This window comes from Anser anser (genome assembly GCF_964211835.1).
Source record: "Anser anser genome assembly, chromosome: 7".
In the NCBI taxonomy this organism is placed as follows: Eukaryota; Metazoa; Chordata; class Aves; order Anseriformes; family Anatidae; genus Anser; species Anser anser.
Window position 1 is genome coordinate 32,664,900 of NC_139727.1, and position 16,066 is coordinate 32,680,965.

General features: G+C 41.9%; 1 protein-coding gene across 5 annotated transcripts in view; it reads left to right on the top strand.

Annotated features, from left to right (window-relative positions):
- Positions 1-16,066, top strand: part of PLEKHS1 (pleckstrin homology domain containing S1) — a 19,808-nt gene continuing 3,742 nt past the window's right edge. Inside the window, exons 1-12 of one of the 5 annotated variants that reach the window (XM_083844226.1) lie at positions 1-195; positions 2,198-2,336; positions 3,509-3,600; positions 3,706-3,812; positions 5,186-5,320; positions 6,494-6,566; positions 7,245-7,352; positions 8,083-8,178; positions 11,763-11,873; positions 12,871-12,986; positions 14,270-14,476; positions 14,568-14,669. In XM_083844226.1, coding sequence (XP_083700352.1) covers positions 2,306-2,336; positions 3,509-3,600; positions 3,706-3,812; positions 5,186-5,320; positions 6,494-6,566; positions 7,245-7,352; positions 8,083-8,178; positions 11,763-11,873; positions 12,871-12,986; positions 14,270-14,476; positions 14,568-14,669 — 1,178 coding nt within the window. In that variant the 5' untranslated portion in view covers positions 1-195; positions 2,198-2,305. Of the gene's footprint in view, positions 196-2,143; positions 2,337-3,508; positions 3,601-3,705; positions 3,813-5,185; positions 5,321-6,493; positions 6,567-7,244; positions 7,353-8,082; positions 8,179-11,762; positions 11,874-12,870; positions 12,987-14,266; positions 14,477-14,567; positions 14,670-16,066 lie in introns of all 5 variants that reach the window. The other 4 variants (XM_083844224.1, XM_083844225.1, XM_083844228.1 and 1 more) reach the window with 4 other exon arrangements.

Below are 16,066 nucleotides of genomic sequence, written 5' to 3' on the forward strand. Positions count from 1 at the left end.
AATTTACTTCCCCGGGCAGAAACGGGAATTTCCTCGTGGGTCATATTTCAGCTGCATTTATACCCTGGCTATAAGAAGGCAGTGACGATGCAGGGTGAGGACACCGTGCTTGGCCGCAGAAAGCAATACAAGGAATCTTGAAATACTTCAAGGTGTATTTCTCTAAGACTTTCTACGCTATAAAGACATCTGCCTGTAAGTATTAACACCGTTTGTTTTCCTTATCTTGGTATTATATTTGTGAAGGTTTGTAATAGCCAACATCTCGGTCATTTGCAGTGCTTTATTTACATTTTGACTGAAGTGCCTCGCTGCATTTCCACAGGTTGAAATCAATCAAATCTCTTAATGTCAGGTACACAAAAATCTGAGGGGTATAATCATGGAATCGGCACGATTTATTCTGAATGAGACATAATGCTTTTAAAAGGTTGCTTTCCACTGAAGTGAAAAAAATTATTAAGTACAACACTTAAAAACTTTTTTTTTTTCAAAATGCAGAGTGAGATAGCACAAATGGTGAAAAGCCTACTGTAATCTCATGGGTTTCTGTCTTTCTACCTGCAAATCTTGACTTTTACTGAAACCTAGATGAGACTTCTATCATGTTATAGGCTCTTGGAATGCAGCTTTGAGATGCATCGCCTGCCCGTCGTGGTGCCTTTGTCAGTCACACTGAGAGGAATATTACACTGCATTTCATTGCAACCCCAGACATGTCCCCCCACTGCTGACATTAGGAATTTGACTGTGTGCAGTCACTTGTAGTTCTGGAAATAGCTTTTTTAACCTTTTTTGGTAGGCAATAGATGAAAAGACTAGGCAGTAAATTTTATAATAGTCTGTCACAGCAACCAATCTTTCTTCCCAAAAGGCAAAATTGTAAAGGTTTCCCTAAAAAAACGTACAAGCAGAAATGCTCTACAGAGTTCTCCAGCAGACCTGAGTTTGCAGTGGTTTGTTCTCATTTACAGCTTTGCCTGGAGCTGGGTATGGAAGCTCACAGCTTGATTTTTGTGCATAACCCACCCTGTGTCGGGTGACAGCTAGTGCTCGCCATCACTCCTGGCTGTTCTGTGTTTACTTCTGGCACCAGGGAGTAAATTACTGAAGAAATAAAAGCAAACACCCTAAATCTCTCAGTGCAGCCAGGGAGTGCAGCAAAAAACTCGAGGACGGTACTTGCAGTCCCTCGGCTTTTCCCAAGAGGCTCTGCAGGTTCATGTGGCACACACTGGAGGCTGTGCCACCTCGTTGTAGCTGACAGGGAAAGCACTGAAAGGCAAATGAGCTGAAAATCCCCATGGAAGTCAGTAACCAAAGCCACCTTCTACCATCTGAATGTTCCAAGTCCCACGGAGTGTTGCCTATGTGTTTTGTTAGGGGGTTATTTAGCAAACTGCTGGCGAAATCCATGGCAATGCATCAGTGCGTTCTGCCACCCTCCTAGCCTCTGCTTCCATCTCTGCCTCAGCCTGGCTATGCCATGAGCAGGTAATGTAACTTCTCAGGCTCACAGGAAGATTACTTGGCTATATTTATATATTAAATTACAATATAATATGTAGTTATATTTATATATTATATTATATTACCTGGTTAATATTGGAGGAGACATTGGGAAAACCAGTTGACATAAATAAAAATAGATACTGTGAAAAAACATGATACTAATCCACATCCATCACTGTTTATAAATTGTTGGGAGGACATTGTATTAAAACTACTACAGGCTAGCACATTATCCTAATTACTATAGCACTCTGAACAGGTTTTCTAAATGCCCTCAGATGTTAAGCTCTGCAGGCCCTGCTATGCCTCCTGAACGCGGGGCTGACCACACTGCCAAGGCAATGTCAGGAACAGGTGGGATGCAACATTCCTGGGTTATAGTTGTTGTATCTACTGCAAAAGAAGGGACAAAATACACTTCTCCTCACAGCCAAAGCAAATCATCCCATGGACTTATAGAAAAGTATACATTTTATTACACATCATTTTAAATTTACGGTATAAGAATATAGCACCATAACATATATGTAATTTATAATATATAATCTTATATATAGTAATATATTTAATAATTATTATGATTGTTTCTGTAGTTTCTTATGAATTTTTTTCTATGTTTAATTTCATTTAGTTTAACCATCACTACAAAAATAAACACATCTGAGATATTTGTTATTTTCTCAAGCAACCATCCATGCAGCGAAATGTTGCTCAGCAAGAAACAGAGTGAAAGGAATTAGCTTCAAGTTCGTGGTTCTCTTTCCTATCTCAGAAGAAAAAAAAAACAATCAGGATGGCTTCAGGAAACAGGAAATATTCTGCAGGTACAAAGTGTCGTTTATTAAGATTCACCAGTAGTGAGGTTGGATCGGGTTTCAAACTATTATTTTCAATATTTAATACTTGTCTCTTTCACCTCCAACTGCCAAGGAGTTTGTCATAAACAGTGGGTGAAAAACAGGGGAAAACAGTGTGTTGAAAATTCAGAGAGCTCAGCTGGACTTATATTATATGTTAATTTTGCTCCTTTGCTTCCTTCATTAAAGAATCTGTCCTAAACGCAGCATTTCCCTCTAGAGCAGAATCCGTCTTGTCCCTGACACAGAGGCTGGGCTGATATTTCTGAAAACATTAAAATCCTTAAAAATTAACTGGGAACTGTCAGTAGCTGATGACGAAGTCACCACAAAGCTGGGTGTTTTTTTATTGCCACCTTTCCCAGAACTTAGGCATGTCCTAGGTTGCTGGAGGTTGACTGCACTCTCTTCAGTCATTCGTTGGTTTCTTTAAAAGTCTTAATTTCCCATACACTGCTTACAGCTTAAAAAATAGAGTAAGATTGCCACTCCTTTCACTGGGTGTTCAAGTGCTCGAAGATTTTGGTCAGAAATCCACCAGTGGTTAGAAAAAAACATGAATCTTAAACTGTAGTTGAGCACAGAGTACACAGGGTCATGAAGAAATGCATTCAGGTATTTTTACCCCCAATCTTTTAGCTTATATTTTCCTTGTAAGACTTCTTTCTGTTGCTGCATTGTGATCTGCAGTGTAAGATGATTTATCATTTGTGGTGTTTGCAGCCTGTCCATACTGAATGCCATCTACAAATTTAATTAGGGTGCTGTTTACTGTCTTTCAGATCGCTAATGAAGAAGTTAAGTAAGACCAGAGCCCAGAACTTTAGTCAGATCAGTTAAATAAGACAGAGCTTTCTGATATCTTCTGAGCCACCTCCCTCAATGCAGGACATTGCCACTGTCACTTGTTTACAGTTTTGGCCAGTTGTCAGCAGTAACAGGGACATCAAGGAAGCATGGCCTGGCTCTATGTTTTATAGCTTTGATTTCTGTTTGTCTTCTCTAATTGAATGTGCTTTATGGCCATTTAAGCACAGCAACCCAGTGCTCAGCATCATTTTCCAGTTCAAGGAGGTCCCTGGAGGAGATTAATTGGCAACAAGTAAGAGTAATGGTGCCATTCGTTTCTCTTTGATTAGTGGGAGCTCAAAACACGTTTTGCCCTGAAGGTGGAATCTTCCTGCATGGATTCCTCATCAAGTCACCACCTCTTCAACTCTTCAACTCACAGGTATACTAGCACAGATTAGTCATATTCCAGCAATCCTTCAACAGATATCTGCTCTTTCTGCTATCCTGAGTTTTAATGAGAGACAAATTACTTTCTCTTTGGCAGAAATCCTGGAAAAGGCGTTTTTTCATCCTGTCCAAATCCAGCAAGGGCAAGTACATCCTGAAGTATCTAAAAGGCCAGAGCGTGAAAGGCTCCATAGCTGTTGATGAGTATGTAACTCAAATGCATCACCTTTTTATTTTATATCATGTATCAACCCTCTTAATTAGCTACTGATTGTACAGACACTTGTTCCTGATTGAGGTTCTTCATCCAAATCCTACTGAAGACAGAAAAAGAGTTCCTTGGGCTCTTGTAGGCTGTGGTTGCAACTTAGAGTGTATGTTTTTTGTAGGAGTAAAAATTCTAAATGATTTTGATGGAATTTGATACGTTTACGTGAGCAATTGTGGTGATGTGGAACCTGCAAAGCAGACAGGTTGGCTCCGTGATCCCAAAGGGAGGATTCCTGCAGTAGGAGACATTTTGTGTTCTGTGAGGACAGTGCTATGCATTCACTCACACAAGAGTAAGGATGGGCTACAGCACTCGTAACTGTGTAGGCACACAACCTTTCTCACCTTACAGCTTTGCAAAGTGCTTTGAAAGTCGTGCAAAGGTCTCACGGCTTTCATGTAGCCCTTTGGGCTGATGCTGGCTGCCCCTGCCTCTTACCCTGCCAAGAAATTGCTCTGCTTGGCTCATTTGGGTTGGTCACTTCATCCTCATGGCACAGCATCCACTGCAGGCTTCAGTGAGTCTGAGTGTCATTGGCTTTGTGCTAGCAGCCTTACCGTGTCAGCTGTGGTGTAAGACACGTTGAAGGGAAACAGTTCTGGCAAAGAAATGTAAAGATTTTACCAGCCAGACTTGGAGCTTGAGCCAAAAGCTCCTGGAGCTGTTAGGAGTTTGCTGGACTCATTGGTGTTTTGCTTCTTCCATTAAAAAAATTTATATTACGAAGTTCTGAAAAATTTCCAGCTTGCTCAGTGATATGTGGTGACATTATTACCATCATTATCATTATTGTTGTTATTATTTTTAATGATTTAACTTCTTGTAAGTTACTGGAAGTAGTGCTTCCATTTCAGAATGCATTAAGAGTACATCTTGTCTATTCCAGATCCACTCCATTAAAATACTGTTAATATGCAGTTTCAAATCAAATTTACTGTTCTGTCATGGATCAAAAACATCTGCCATGAATTTTTCTTACTATCATTTCTGTATTAGAACAACAGGCCCATTTTCAGAAATGGTGTTCTAAAATCTAGACATGAATCTTTGTAAAAGTTGATTTTATTTTTTTTGTTTGGAAATGTTCTTCACTGTGAAAGTCCAGATGTTTTTAATGTGGGCACTTACTTTCTTGAGAATTTATTCTGTTGAAAAATGTTCACCATTTTCCGTGTAGATCTCCTCATGTCATGCTGTGCTCAAATTAAAATGCACCCCTACACACACACGTGTAAATGTGTGTCTGTATATGTTGTTTGTATGCATGTCCAGTTATATAGGATGTTTCGTATCGTTACCTACACAGGATTGTTAAAGTTGAAATTGGAATAAGTAGTTCCGAAATCATGGCAACGGTGAAGAAGATGTTCAGATGCTTTTTTGAGGAGGTGATGTCCATCACTACTGGAAACAGATGTTACTACCTCATTGGGAAGAGCAGGTAGGCAGAGGAAGATGTGTAAATGCAACATGGCATTACAGTTAAGCTCGTGTAAGACCAAGACCAAGGAATGGCTCTACTCCTTCCCTGCAGCTCTGGCCAGCCCTGCCTGTGTCCGTGCAACTGAGTGTGCAACGCAAGGTTTCAGCTGGCTGATCCCAGGGAAAACTGCTCTCTGGTGTGCTGTTTTATCCCCCGCAGCCAGGCTAATTCCTTGCCGTTTAGGGCCACTGGGCTAAGCTCCCCCGCAGCCACGCTGCTACAAGTCCAACACGTGAAAGCAGTGGGAGCACACGGCTGGGAGCGGGCACGGCAGTGGCGGTGTGGCAATGCCACGTCAGCCCGTACCCGCTAGGGCCGAGGGGGAGCAGAGGGCTTTGCCTCCTCACCCAGCAGCTCCTGGGAGCTAAGAAAGCTTCTGCAGTAAACAGTCGAGCTCTGGAAAGCAGATCGGTAATCAAGGGAAGCAGACCGAAGGGGAAAATTCCCAAGAGAGAGCGAGTAGGTCCCAAGGGGAGCGACTCGGGGCCGGACTGCAGCGAGGGCAGAAATCACTGCTGCACAGGTGAGCCCTGAAGCTCAGCGAGGCCAGGGTTTGGCACAGTGCTCCTCTGCTGCTGCTTCCCGGCCTCCCCTCTTTGCCTTCCCAGCCCCAGGCACGTCGGGGGGTTCTGCCTTGCTGCAGAAGAGCAGCTGATGTGTGAAATGCTGATAAGCGCAGAAGGAAAACACATACCTGTGTGCTACTTGAGCGTGCCACCCCACGCCTTCCCCCCGGGCACTGCTCTCACGGCCAGCCCTCCCTGGGAAGAGCTGCAGAATTAATCCAACAAAACCCACTCACAAAAACAGGGCTTCAGGGGTGCTTTCAGGAGAAGTTTCTCACCCTGCATTCCCAAGCCCAAAGTCCCACTAGAGCAGCATTATATACAGAGAATGAAGCAGAAAGCACCATTGTACAAAAGCCTCTTTGTGCCTCGTAGGTCTTGGCCCTGGGCTGCACTTCCCTGAGGCCAGACTTTGCCGTCTGGCTCTTGAAAGGAAGGTGCAGATTTTCCCTGTTGATTTCAAGAAGCATTGTTTTGGGCCCATGGGAGGAAGTGGGTGAGCAAATGGGTTTTCCTTGTGTTTTACCTGGAAGTAGGTGTTCATTTCTGTTGTTCCAACCCACAGCCAGGAAATAGAGAACTGGGTCACTGCAATATCTTCAATCAAGAAAGCCAAAAAAGATGAACACTGCCCTCAGGTGATGTTTCTGTACTTGATTTTAGAAAGAAATAATCTTGTAATCTCATTAGAAACCTGTGCAAAAGCAAGGAATTGTCTTGTCCTGGTTTTGCAAGTTGGCTCTTGACTTGGTTAATCAGAAATTAATTTTCCATACAAATCCTGTACCCTGGGCTTATGCACTAAGCAGGCATTGCACAGGTTTTTTGTGCAGGGATCGTTTTTACATTGAAAGAATCTCTTTGAAGAGTACGACACATGGAAATGAGGAGGTGATTGACACTGTGCTACAACGAATTCCACCTTTGATGTGTCAGAATGAAAATGTGTGTGTAATTCTTACCGTGTACTTTTTGGATATATCTACACACTGTTTTACAAAGCAATCCACGTCTAGTCTGTCAATGCTATGAGCGAGCTGGAAGCCCTGTTAGTTCCAGCTCCAGCCCAAATTTCTGCACCATGTCAGCCAGCCAGGCCATCTAGTTCAGAGCCAGCACTAAGCATCTTACACCCCATCGGCTTCCAGTCTACTCAAAGTGCTAGAAGCACAAATTTACATCTGCCTGCAAAATGACACCTAGACAACCTCCCTGAGCCATTAGGAGTAAAATCTGCACTGTTGCGTGATGTGCCGGTACATTGTAGCTCATGCCATACAGGTGCCTGTCTTACACAGCTGTTATCTTATTTGTAGAACCAAGACCTTGCAAATCCAGAAGTCAAAAGCCGTCCCTGCTCTTTGCCATTACTATTGGATTCTGTAGATGTGACCAATTTCCTGGAAAGGCAAAGCTACCTGGAGGTAAATGGTTAGCCATCTTTAACCATGAGTTTGCTGCCAGGGGTGTCTGTGAAATTTGATTTGTATTATGGCTTGTTTCAATCAGAAGTTCTTCAGAGCTCATGCAGTGGGTGCCCAGGTGGTCTGTTCTGGTCCGTACCGGGGTTCCTGAGTAAGAGCTGGACGATAGCATCGTCGGAGAGTCCCCACAAAGGGCCGGTACTGGCGTGTTAGTTTAGGTGTCTGCGTGTAAGTAAAGACAGGTGATGATGACAATGAGCACTGGTATTTTCAGGCCACCTCAAATGACCAGCAAAGGTTGGTCGGGGTAAAATAGCTTCAGATTAGCTTTGACATGCCTTGGAAAAGCCATGGAGTGATTGTTTCAACAGCTGCTAGCCACATTCTTCCTGTTCTGTGACTGTGCTTTTCTTTGTCTCTCTCTTCAGGCTCTCAGGCCTAAGGGGGAATTTGGTCCAGTGCTGTCCACTGGAGCCTGCACTCCTTGCTCTCTGTGCCTTTCACATCTCCCCCCTCAGTATTTAAATAGAAAGGAAAGCATTACTGCAGTCACAGAGCAATTACAGCCTGTCCTTTGGTGACAGACTGAAGAGCTGCCAAAGCGTTGGCTTTCTGCAGTCACAGGGTGACATCAGGGCTGCAAATGGCCCTGGTGGAGGAAGCTGAACGCAGAAAAAGCACATCCAGTGCATCTCCAGAAGGAGTCAACATTGTTTTCTTTTGAATGCAGGATTATGGTCCCTCAGAAGACAAGAACAGGCCTAATTCAGATCCTGGCCCTCATCAGGCTCAGAATGACTCACTGAGGGGAGTTTTTCCAAACCTGGTGAGCAGAACAAATAAAACTGCTTTTGACTTGTTTGGTATGCAGAAGTGACTATGGGCTCTTATCTCACCTGTCTGTAGCTATAGATTATTCACCTACTTCCCCAGCACACTGAGCTGGTTTTCATTATGAGGATTTCCTAAACATAGCTAGTCAGTTGTCGTCTTAAGCATTGAAAATAACTTTCCAAGAACTTGCTTGAAATACCCTTTATTTGCTTTGTTTCTTGGGGGCAGATCCTCAGAATTTCTGTGCAGTGATTGCAACTTGTGGCAGCTCTTGCAAGCTGGATGAAGAAAACTGAAGTTGCACTGCTTGAGGATTTGTCCCTCCTGTCGTATTTCCCAGCTGTGCCACACTCTTTGTAAATGGCTTCTTTCTGCAGCCTCCGCAAGTAGCCTTTAAATTGAGGCACACCTCAAGTCTGACCTTCTATTAGCGTAACTATAACTTCAAGTAATTTAGCTTCCCTATCTTGCAGGAATTGATTAAAAGGATACAATAATTAGTGTTATCATTTTTTTATCAGCTAAGTGTTCTGACCTACGTTCCCCGAACAAAAAGGCATGCAGCACTTTCAGATGTCTGTCACCCACCCTCTGACCTGCCTTTGCAGCAGTCAACAGAACAGAAGGCACAACCAAGGCTCCACCACGCCAGCGTGCAGTTTGGCAGCTGAGAATAAACCTATCTTTAATTGCAGTTTAAGCACTGAACTATGATCTAGAGTAGCTGAGATGCAGGGGAAGAATCTCTGCTGCTATCACAGCTAACAGGGCAGTGAATCACATGTTGCAGTCAGCATCCGTGTGTACAGGCTGGCGGTGGGTATGGTATAATACAGTTTGATTTAGTGGACTGAAGTGAAAAGAGCTGAAATTACATTGCAATGCCATGGGTTATTACCACCGTTCAGCTGATGCACTGTAATTTACGGAAGTGCAGTCATTCAGTTATGAGTCTTAGCTCTGAAATGCACTGGGCCAGCCCTTAGTTTGACTTTAGCTGGTGCTGCCACCAACGCTGTCTTTCCGCCCCTTTCCTACATTTGCCGCTTCTGTCTCATTCGTTAATCCTTCTCATACTTACAGTGACTCAGAGGGCATGTATTTATGCAGCTTGTCAGAGTAGGACAGACTGACAAGCAGCACTAAAAGATAAGGAATTTGGATTTTACCTGTTCTTTTTAGCCTGAAGCAAAGGGAGTAGCAGGAAGCTCATAAATCTGTTTCAGCATGTGTGAAAATGAATAACCCTGCCATACAGCTAACAAGGAGCAAAAATGTTCCTTCATTTGATAAAAATACTTCATTTGCCTCATAAGATTAGCATCTGCTAACATCTCCAGATCTATTCTTTGCTCAGTGATGTCTGGACAGCTGACTCCCATAACAAGCCCTTGTATTTACTTCCTGTTAGCAGTTATGACTCCACATTTCTAGTATCTGATTAGCTTTACTTTTTTATTGGCCGTTCCCTCATCCAGGCCCTGATCTTGAAAACTGTTTGGTCAGTAGCCATTGCTCATGCAAACAGGCTTCTCAACGTCAGCTGAGTCTGGTCACACAGGCCGGGACCCAGCCACCTTCAAGGGCTTTGAGAATCTGGCTCCACTTCAACCCACATTTTGGTGCTACCAAACCACACCTGACTCAGCAGTTGAGTATCAGCTATTTCCATACACAGCATTCAATACGTAAAATGCATCAAAATAAAGAGCCCAGACTTGTATCATGGTGCTCTTTACCGTACTGCAGGTACCTAGACATACTAGTCAAGAGTCTGGCCTCAATAAATGTTAGACACACGTGATTTTTTGAAAGAGAAATTTGTCTGTCCAAGGGCAGCACATAAATTTTGACCCTTTCCCTGAAGAGCTTGAAACTAACAATTACTCAATTGCTTTCCAGGTTTCATTTCCATTTTGTGCTACAGCCAATTTCCTCCATAACCCATTTTCTCTCTAATGTAAATCCACGCCATGGTTCCCCACAGCCTTAAAGAACTCATTCAGCTGTACAGCTGAGAATAATTTTACACTGAAGTTAACTGTAATTCTCAGGTTATAAAGCACTCAGAGGAAAAGATATGTCAGCAAACTCCTTGAGGAAAACACCGTGGTGCTGCTGTTTAACCTTCTCCTTCCTATTGTCCCCATAATCTGTGATGGTGCCAAGGAGAAACAGCATGTGCATTTGGCAAAAGGTGGCCACCGTCAGTGGCCCAGGCTCAGTTTGGGAAGCTGATGAGTGCTCTCTACTCTCTGACATTTTGGAGGAGTTGGAGCATCTCAAGACTTAATAAAATCACCTCCGTTTTTCCCCAGGTGTTAACTTTGATTGATCCAAAGCCTCTAAAATATCACTAGGAAATTCGTTCTTGACTTTAGATCATGACCAGAGTCAGTCTTGTTCCTGAAAGAGTTTTGTTATGCACTTCTTGAAAGACCATTTGTTGGTTTGTTCTGGCAGCTACAGCATGGGCTGCTTTTTATGTCATTTATACCAACAAGGAACAAAAATACGTTCATCATCTCTAATTTCGATTCAATGCCGGTATCTTCTCTTTACATGTGCGAGAGTAATTAGTTTAATTTACTTTACCTAGAAAACAGTAATATATTCTGTGACATATTTAGCAGTTACTAAAATGATCACCATAGAAACCAAGGAGGTAAGTGGAGAGATGAAAAATGGTTGTATCACAAACACGGCATGGAGAATTGCATTGGGAGGCAGCAAAATACTAATTACTGTATCCTTCATTACAGTGAAGTCAGCAAAGAAACAAAAATAAATAATCTTCCTTTGTGACTTAGAAAGATAAACTTGGTGAAGTGAATAATTTCTCCTTGGTTTACCAAATGGCCACAAACTTAATATTTCAGGTATTTATGAACCTGGAGGATATAAGGAGGACACAAATGACTCAGTATCAGATCTCCAGCCCAAGCTATGTTCTAGCTCATGGAGAAGTATGAGTTAATAGACTTTTCATCAGTCAGGGAAGTCCCAAATAAATTCATTACTTCAGAGCAGTTAAAAGATACTTAAAAATGACAAATATCTCCCAATCCACTTCTAGATTTCCTACAGATTTTTTCCTAGTGTAAGGACTTTAAGACTGAATGCAAATAAAAAATCTTTTGCATACAAGCACAGAAATGCATGCAGAACCACGCATGAAGTGTTTAGCCCGCCTGATTTCTAAATAAAATAACACTTTTTGAACAAGCAGTCAATTGCAGTATTAACTCATACTTCTCCATGAGCTAGAGCTTAGCCCAAGGGGCTGGAGATCTGATACTGAGTCCTTTGTGTCCTGAATTGTATCCTCCCAGGTTCAATGAGAAATATTAATACTAGTGGCCAATTTTGTGCATGTGCAGTGGATTTCAAAAATTCACGTAGGAGCAGAACTACAGAAGCCTGTTCCTAAAACAACCTCAACAGACTCTTCAAGGAGAAACATGTCATCTTTCCTGTGGATAGTTGCTGATTCTGTTACTATTAGTAATTGGCAAAATACATGTTAAACGATCCGTATAACTGAACCTATTAAATATAAAAACATATTTTTAACAGGATAAAACCCTAAGAAAAAGTGACGAAAATTCACTGTCGTCGAATTCAGATGAAGACATCAAAAAGGAAGAGGAAGCTTATTACCAAACTCCCAGCAATCTTTTAGCAAAGGTAATTTATCTGTTGTGAGTTCTTCTGTTTTGTTAACAGCTCCAGGGAGACGGAGATATTTAATGACCCAAAGAGGAACTGGTATGAGGAACCACTAGTACCTTGCCAAAGAAATACGTAGATAAAGCAGTACGTAATAGTTTTAATGTATACAAGGAAAAATGCTCGATTCAAAGGATCTTTCTGCTAAAAAGTAGTATTTTAACAAAAAACATTGCTGATTTTGTTGAAATTCCACAAAATCTCTGTTTCGTTGTAAATGGCTTTTGCCAATTGTATCCATTTATTTTTATCAAAAATGAAAACTTCATTTAGAAAATGTAGCTGTGCATTATAGATTTTAAAATGTAATTCCATTCAAGTAGCAGTAAGTGGCATAAAACCAAGCAGTAATTTAAAAATGCTGTCATACATTTTGGTGTGTGCATTTCAGTGTGAAACAAGGGAGCAGAAGGAATCATACTGGTAATTTTAAACAAATTTTGGTGCCTAATTTGGGATACTGATTTCTCTAGGCTTCCCATGTAGTCAGGGGTCATGAGAAGCTAGTTAAGCCAGGCTTCTGCAGAAGTCACAGCCTTTCTCCAAAGACTGTACAGCTAACTGAACATCATTAACAACCTACTTTTATCGTAGAATGTAAGTACTTTAAGTTAAGCACACTCAAAAGACAAGACGCTTTTCGATCTGCTTTTCTGAATTAAATTTTTAACAAATTTTATGTGATGGTACTTAGGAATATAGCTGGTTATATTCCAACCTAAAAGGAAAGCAAATGGTAGTGTCAGTAATACCAGATAACACGAACCTCTGATTTTCAACCACATTTCTAGCTCACGATTTCTGGGAATTGAGTTATTTGAGGAATACCAAGCTGTATTAGCCAATGGTTTTAAACAGCACGAGCACTGAACAAAACAAGGAGATTAAGAAGATTTTTTTTTCTGTTGGAAGAGCAAGAATATCTATGTCTTATGTTGTTAATTGTTTCTAACAGTGCAATGCTGAAGTATCTAAACCCAAGCCTATAGATGAATCCCATGTCCCTGTGCCAAAGAAAACATGGCAGAGGAAGCCAGTAAAGGAGAATGTCTATGTGTCTATGGAATCACTGTAAGTAACATCTCCATTAAAGTTCTGCAAATAACAAGTGATGTAGTGATATAGCTAGAGCTGTCGTTTGCAAGATTTACTTTGTGGTATCTAAAGGCTGCATCTTGTTTGAATGAGTTCTTCAGTCTTGGTTCAGAAAGTTCAAAACTCTTGGGAATATCAGAGTGAAATTCAGACTCATCAAAGTGGCATTTAAGCTCACATTGCCACTCATGCATTTAGGCAGGCTCTGATTACAGGACACAGAACGTTTTGGTGACTGATAGTTTAGCTAGGTTCTCACAACATGCCAGCCCACCACTGTCCTCAGACACCACAGCCAAGCTCCAGCAGCGATTCAGACAGGTCCACCCCAGAGCAGTTAGTGGTTAAAAGAGGAACGAAGAATTGCAGCATCAGCTCCCAGCTTTTCCAGTAAGAAGTTACATGGTCCCCAGTAGGTCACCTCCTTCCTTCCATTTTCCCGTTGGAAGTATGGGTCTGATGCTGTGTACGTTGGGGTTACAGTGCCTGGTATGTCACAGAGAAGGACCTGAACTTTGTTTCACAGTTGCAGTGCCACCAGGAAACTTCACAACCTGCGCGATATAGCTGAAGAGACACGTGTCTACATGGTAACACCAGTCCTGAGGCACAAACTGGTCGATAGCTGCTAGCTATGGCCTGCCACCTACAGACAGTCAGGTCTTATTTCACATAGTGGGAGGCAATCAGAAATGCAGACCCACAAGCCAGTTTATTGCAATAGACTTATTCAAGTCCATCCATGTCTCTGGCAGTCTTTATGGAGGGATTCACTATAAAAATCTCACAAGCCTACACAATCTGAGTTCATATATGCACCAAGAGCAGTTTTTGCTTCTAACCCAAACGCTGTTTGAGGCACAGAAGGGAGTTGACTCCAGGCATTATATGGCTCGTCAAATAACCTGAAAAGTATTAAAGCACTTCTGAGTTACTGTATCCCCCAGGGGACAGCGTTACATCCTGACAAAATCCAGTAAAGCCAAGGACAACAATCTGTACTCATTTCTTTGGAAACGCATGTTGTTAGCTGGAACGTTTTCAGGCTTAATAAATAGTCTTTAAATACTGAAAAGGTTTATTTTAGGATTTATAGTCCATTTTTAGAAGGACTGTTTATTTTACTTAGCCGTAATTTTGTCCACTGACTATTCTACAAGAACTTGTTATTCTTTGCTTCACTGACAGCTATTTGATCTGGCAGGAGTGTCTGGAATGGCCAAATCAATTCAGTTTTTATCATCATTCTTCTTCAGTAGGCTCCTGGATAACAGTTGCCAGCTCACGTGTAGACATGATAGGCCCCCTACTCCTCCCAAACGCTGGGGAAACAGTGCATGTCCAAGAGACTTGGAGGCAAACAGAGACCTAAAACTCCCAGAAAACAGTACCACACAGCAGTCCACCCTCCAAAGAAGGCACAATTCATCACCACTTTCAGTGGTTCAGTTGTCTATCCTGCTCAGGTAAGCATCTTCTCCATTTTTCGTTGCAGAGAAGACAGATATGTTCATGGGTTTCAGTTAAGGCACTGGTCCATGATGTTTTCTCTCACAGTCAAGTTACAGATGAGACGCAACTGCAGGAGTTGGATATTTTCATCCCCCTGGCTGACATTAACAGTTACCTACAACTTACCGAAGCAGCAGGACAAATATGGTAAGCCCTGGGTACCTTGTGATGGTGCACGTCAGGTGTGAATGAGTGACACAACCAGTGTTGGCATCCATACACAGTTTTAGCAGTGCAGAACAGCACAGGGTCAGTGTGTGCTCAAGCTGCAGTAATTCCTGTCTGCTTTCTGACTTTTCATGTACTTGAGCTACTACTTCAACTGCTGTTGAAAAGGGCTGTGTAGCATTGAGATCCCTTAGCATGCTGTGTAATAGTTCGTGAGGGAGTCCCCCAAAAGCTAATCTTCTAATGTTAATAGGTGTGAAATCAACTAATTACTGCTACGCAGGTTTGTCTTTGATTTGGTGAATCGTAGTGAAAGCATGTCTCAGAAATACAGTGAGGGGACGTTATCTTGTGATAGAGTAAATAGGGCCTTTCAGCCAAAAATCTTACAGGATTTGGTGTAAGTGGCTAATAATTTGTAACACTTTGTTATTGACAAAAAAAAAGAAAAACAAGAAAAAAAAAGATGAAAATTAGGAAGAACATACAAGGGATAGACTTCAAATCCCATTTATGTCCTATGAAGAAAAAGGGGATGTGTGGAAAGAGATGACAATCTTTTGGAAAGCCATAAACCTGTCAGTGGAAAGAGGGACAACATGGAACCTACCAGCATAGGGGAAGGCATTTCCAAACCTAGTACATTCAATGATTTCATCTTTCATCATCTCTTTCATCAAATCCTTTCTTATCTTTTTCCCTTTAACCTACTAGCCCAAATATTACTGACCTACATTACGTCATTTTGTAATTTAAGTAATAGCCCCTGCAAAGTACTCAGTCTCCAGAGTATGAGCTGTAAGTGAAAATTTAAAAGATGTTACATAAATTAAGCTGACCTGAGTTTGAGGCCATGATAAAGTAATCTCCAAACTAATCCCAGCACTTCTTCAGTGCTAGGAATCACCGCTAGGCAGAGATTTTCACAAGTAGGTGTTAGGACTTTAGCACATACATCCTCTTAGTAGACGCACTGGAAATTACTGCTCTCCCTAAACCTTTAATATCAATTACTAGAAGAAGGAAGACAAAGCAGAAAAAAATATTTTTTTGCATGCTCCTACACTACCTGTTGATCTTTCACTGCCACACAGCACTGAGACTGCCTTTTGCCACTGCTCTCTGTTCACACTAGCCAGGTGCACCGTGTGCACAGCAAGTCACTTTGTTTCAGCCACAGTCAGCAAGAGAAAATATCACTGCAAAAGGGACAGGAAATGGGACTCCAGAAAAATTTGAACTGTGTCTAAGTTTACAGAGCTTTCCCAGTGGAAATTCACATTGAAAGGATTTGGGGCTGGTTCTGGGTGGGAACAGAACACTAGGTCTGACTGTCAGCTTAGCTAATCCTAGACAGTTTGTCATCACAGAGAGTC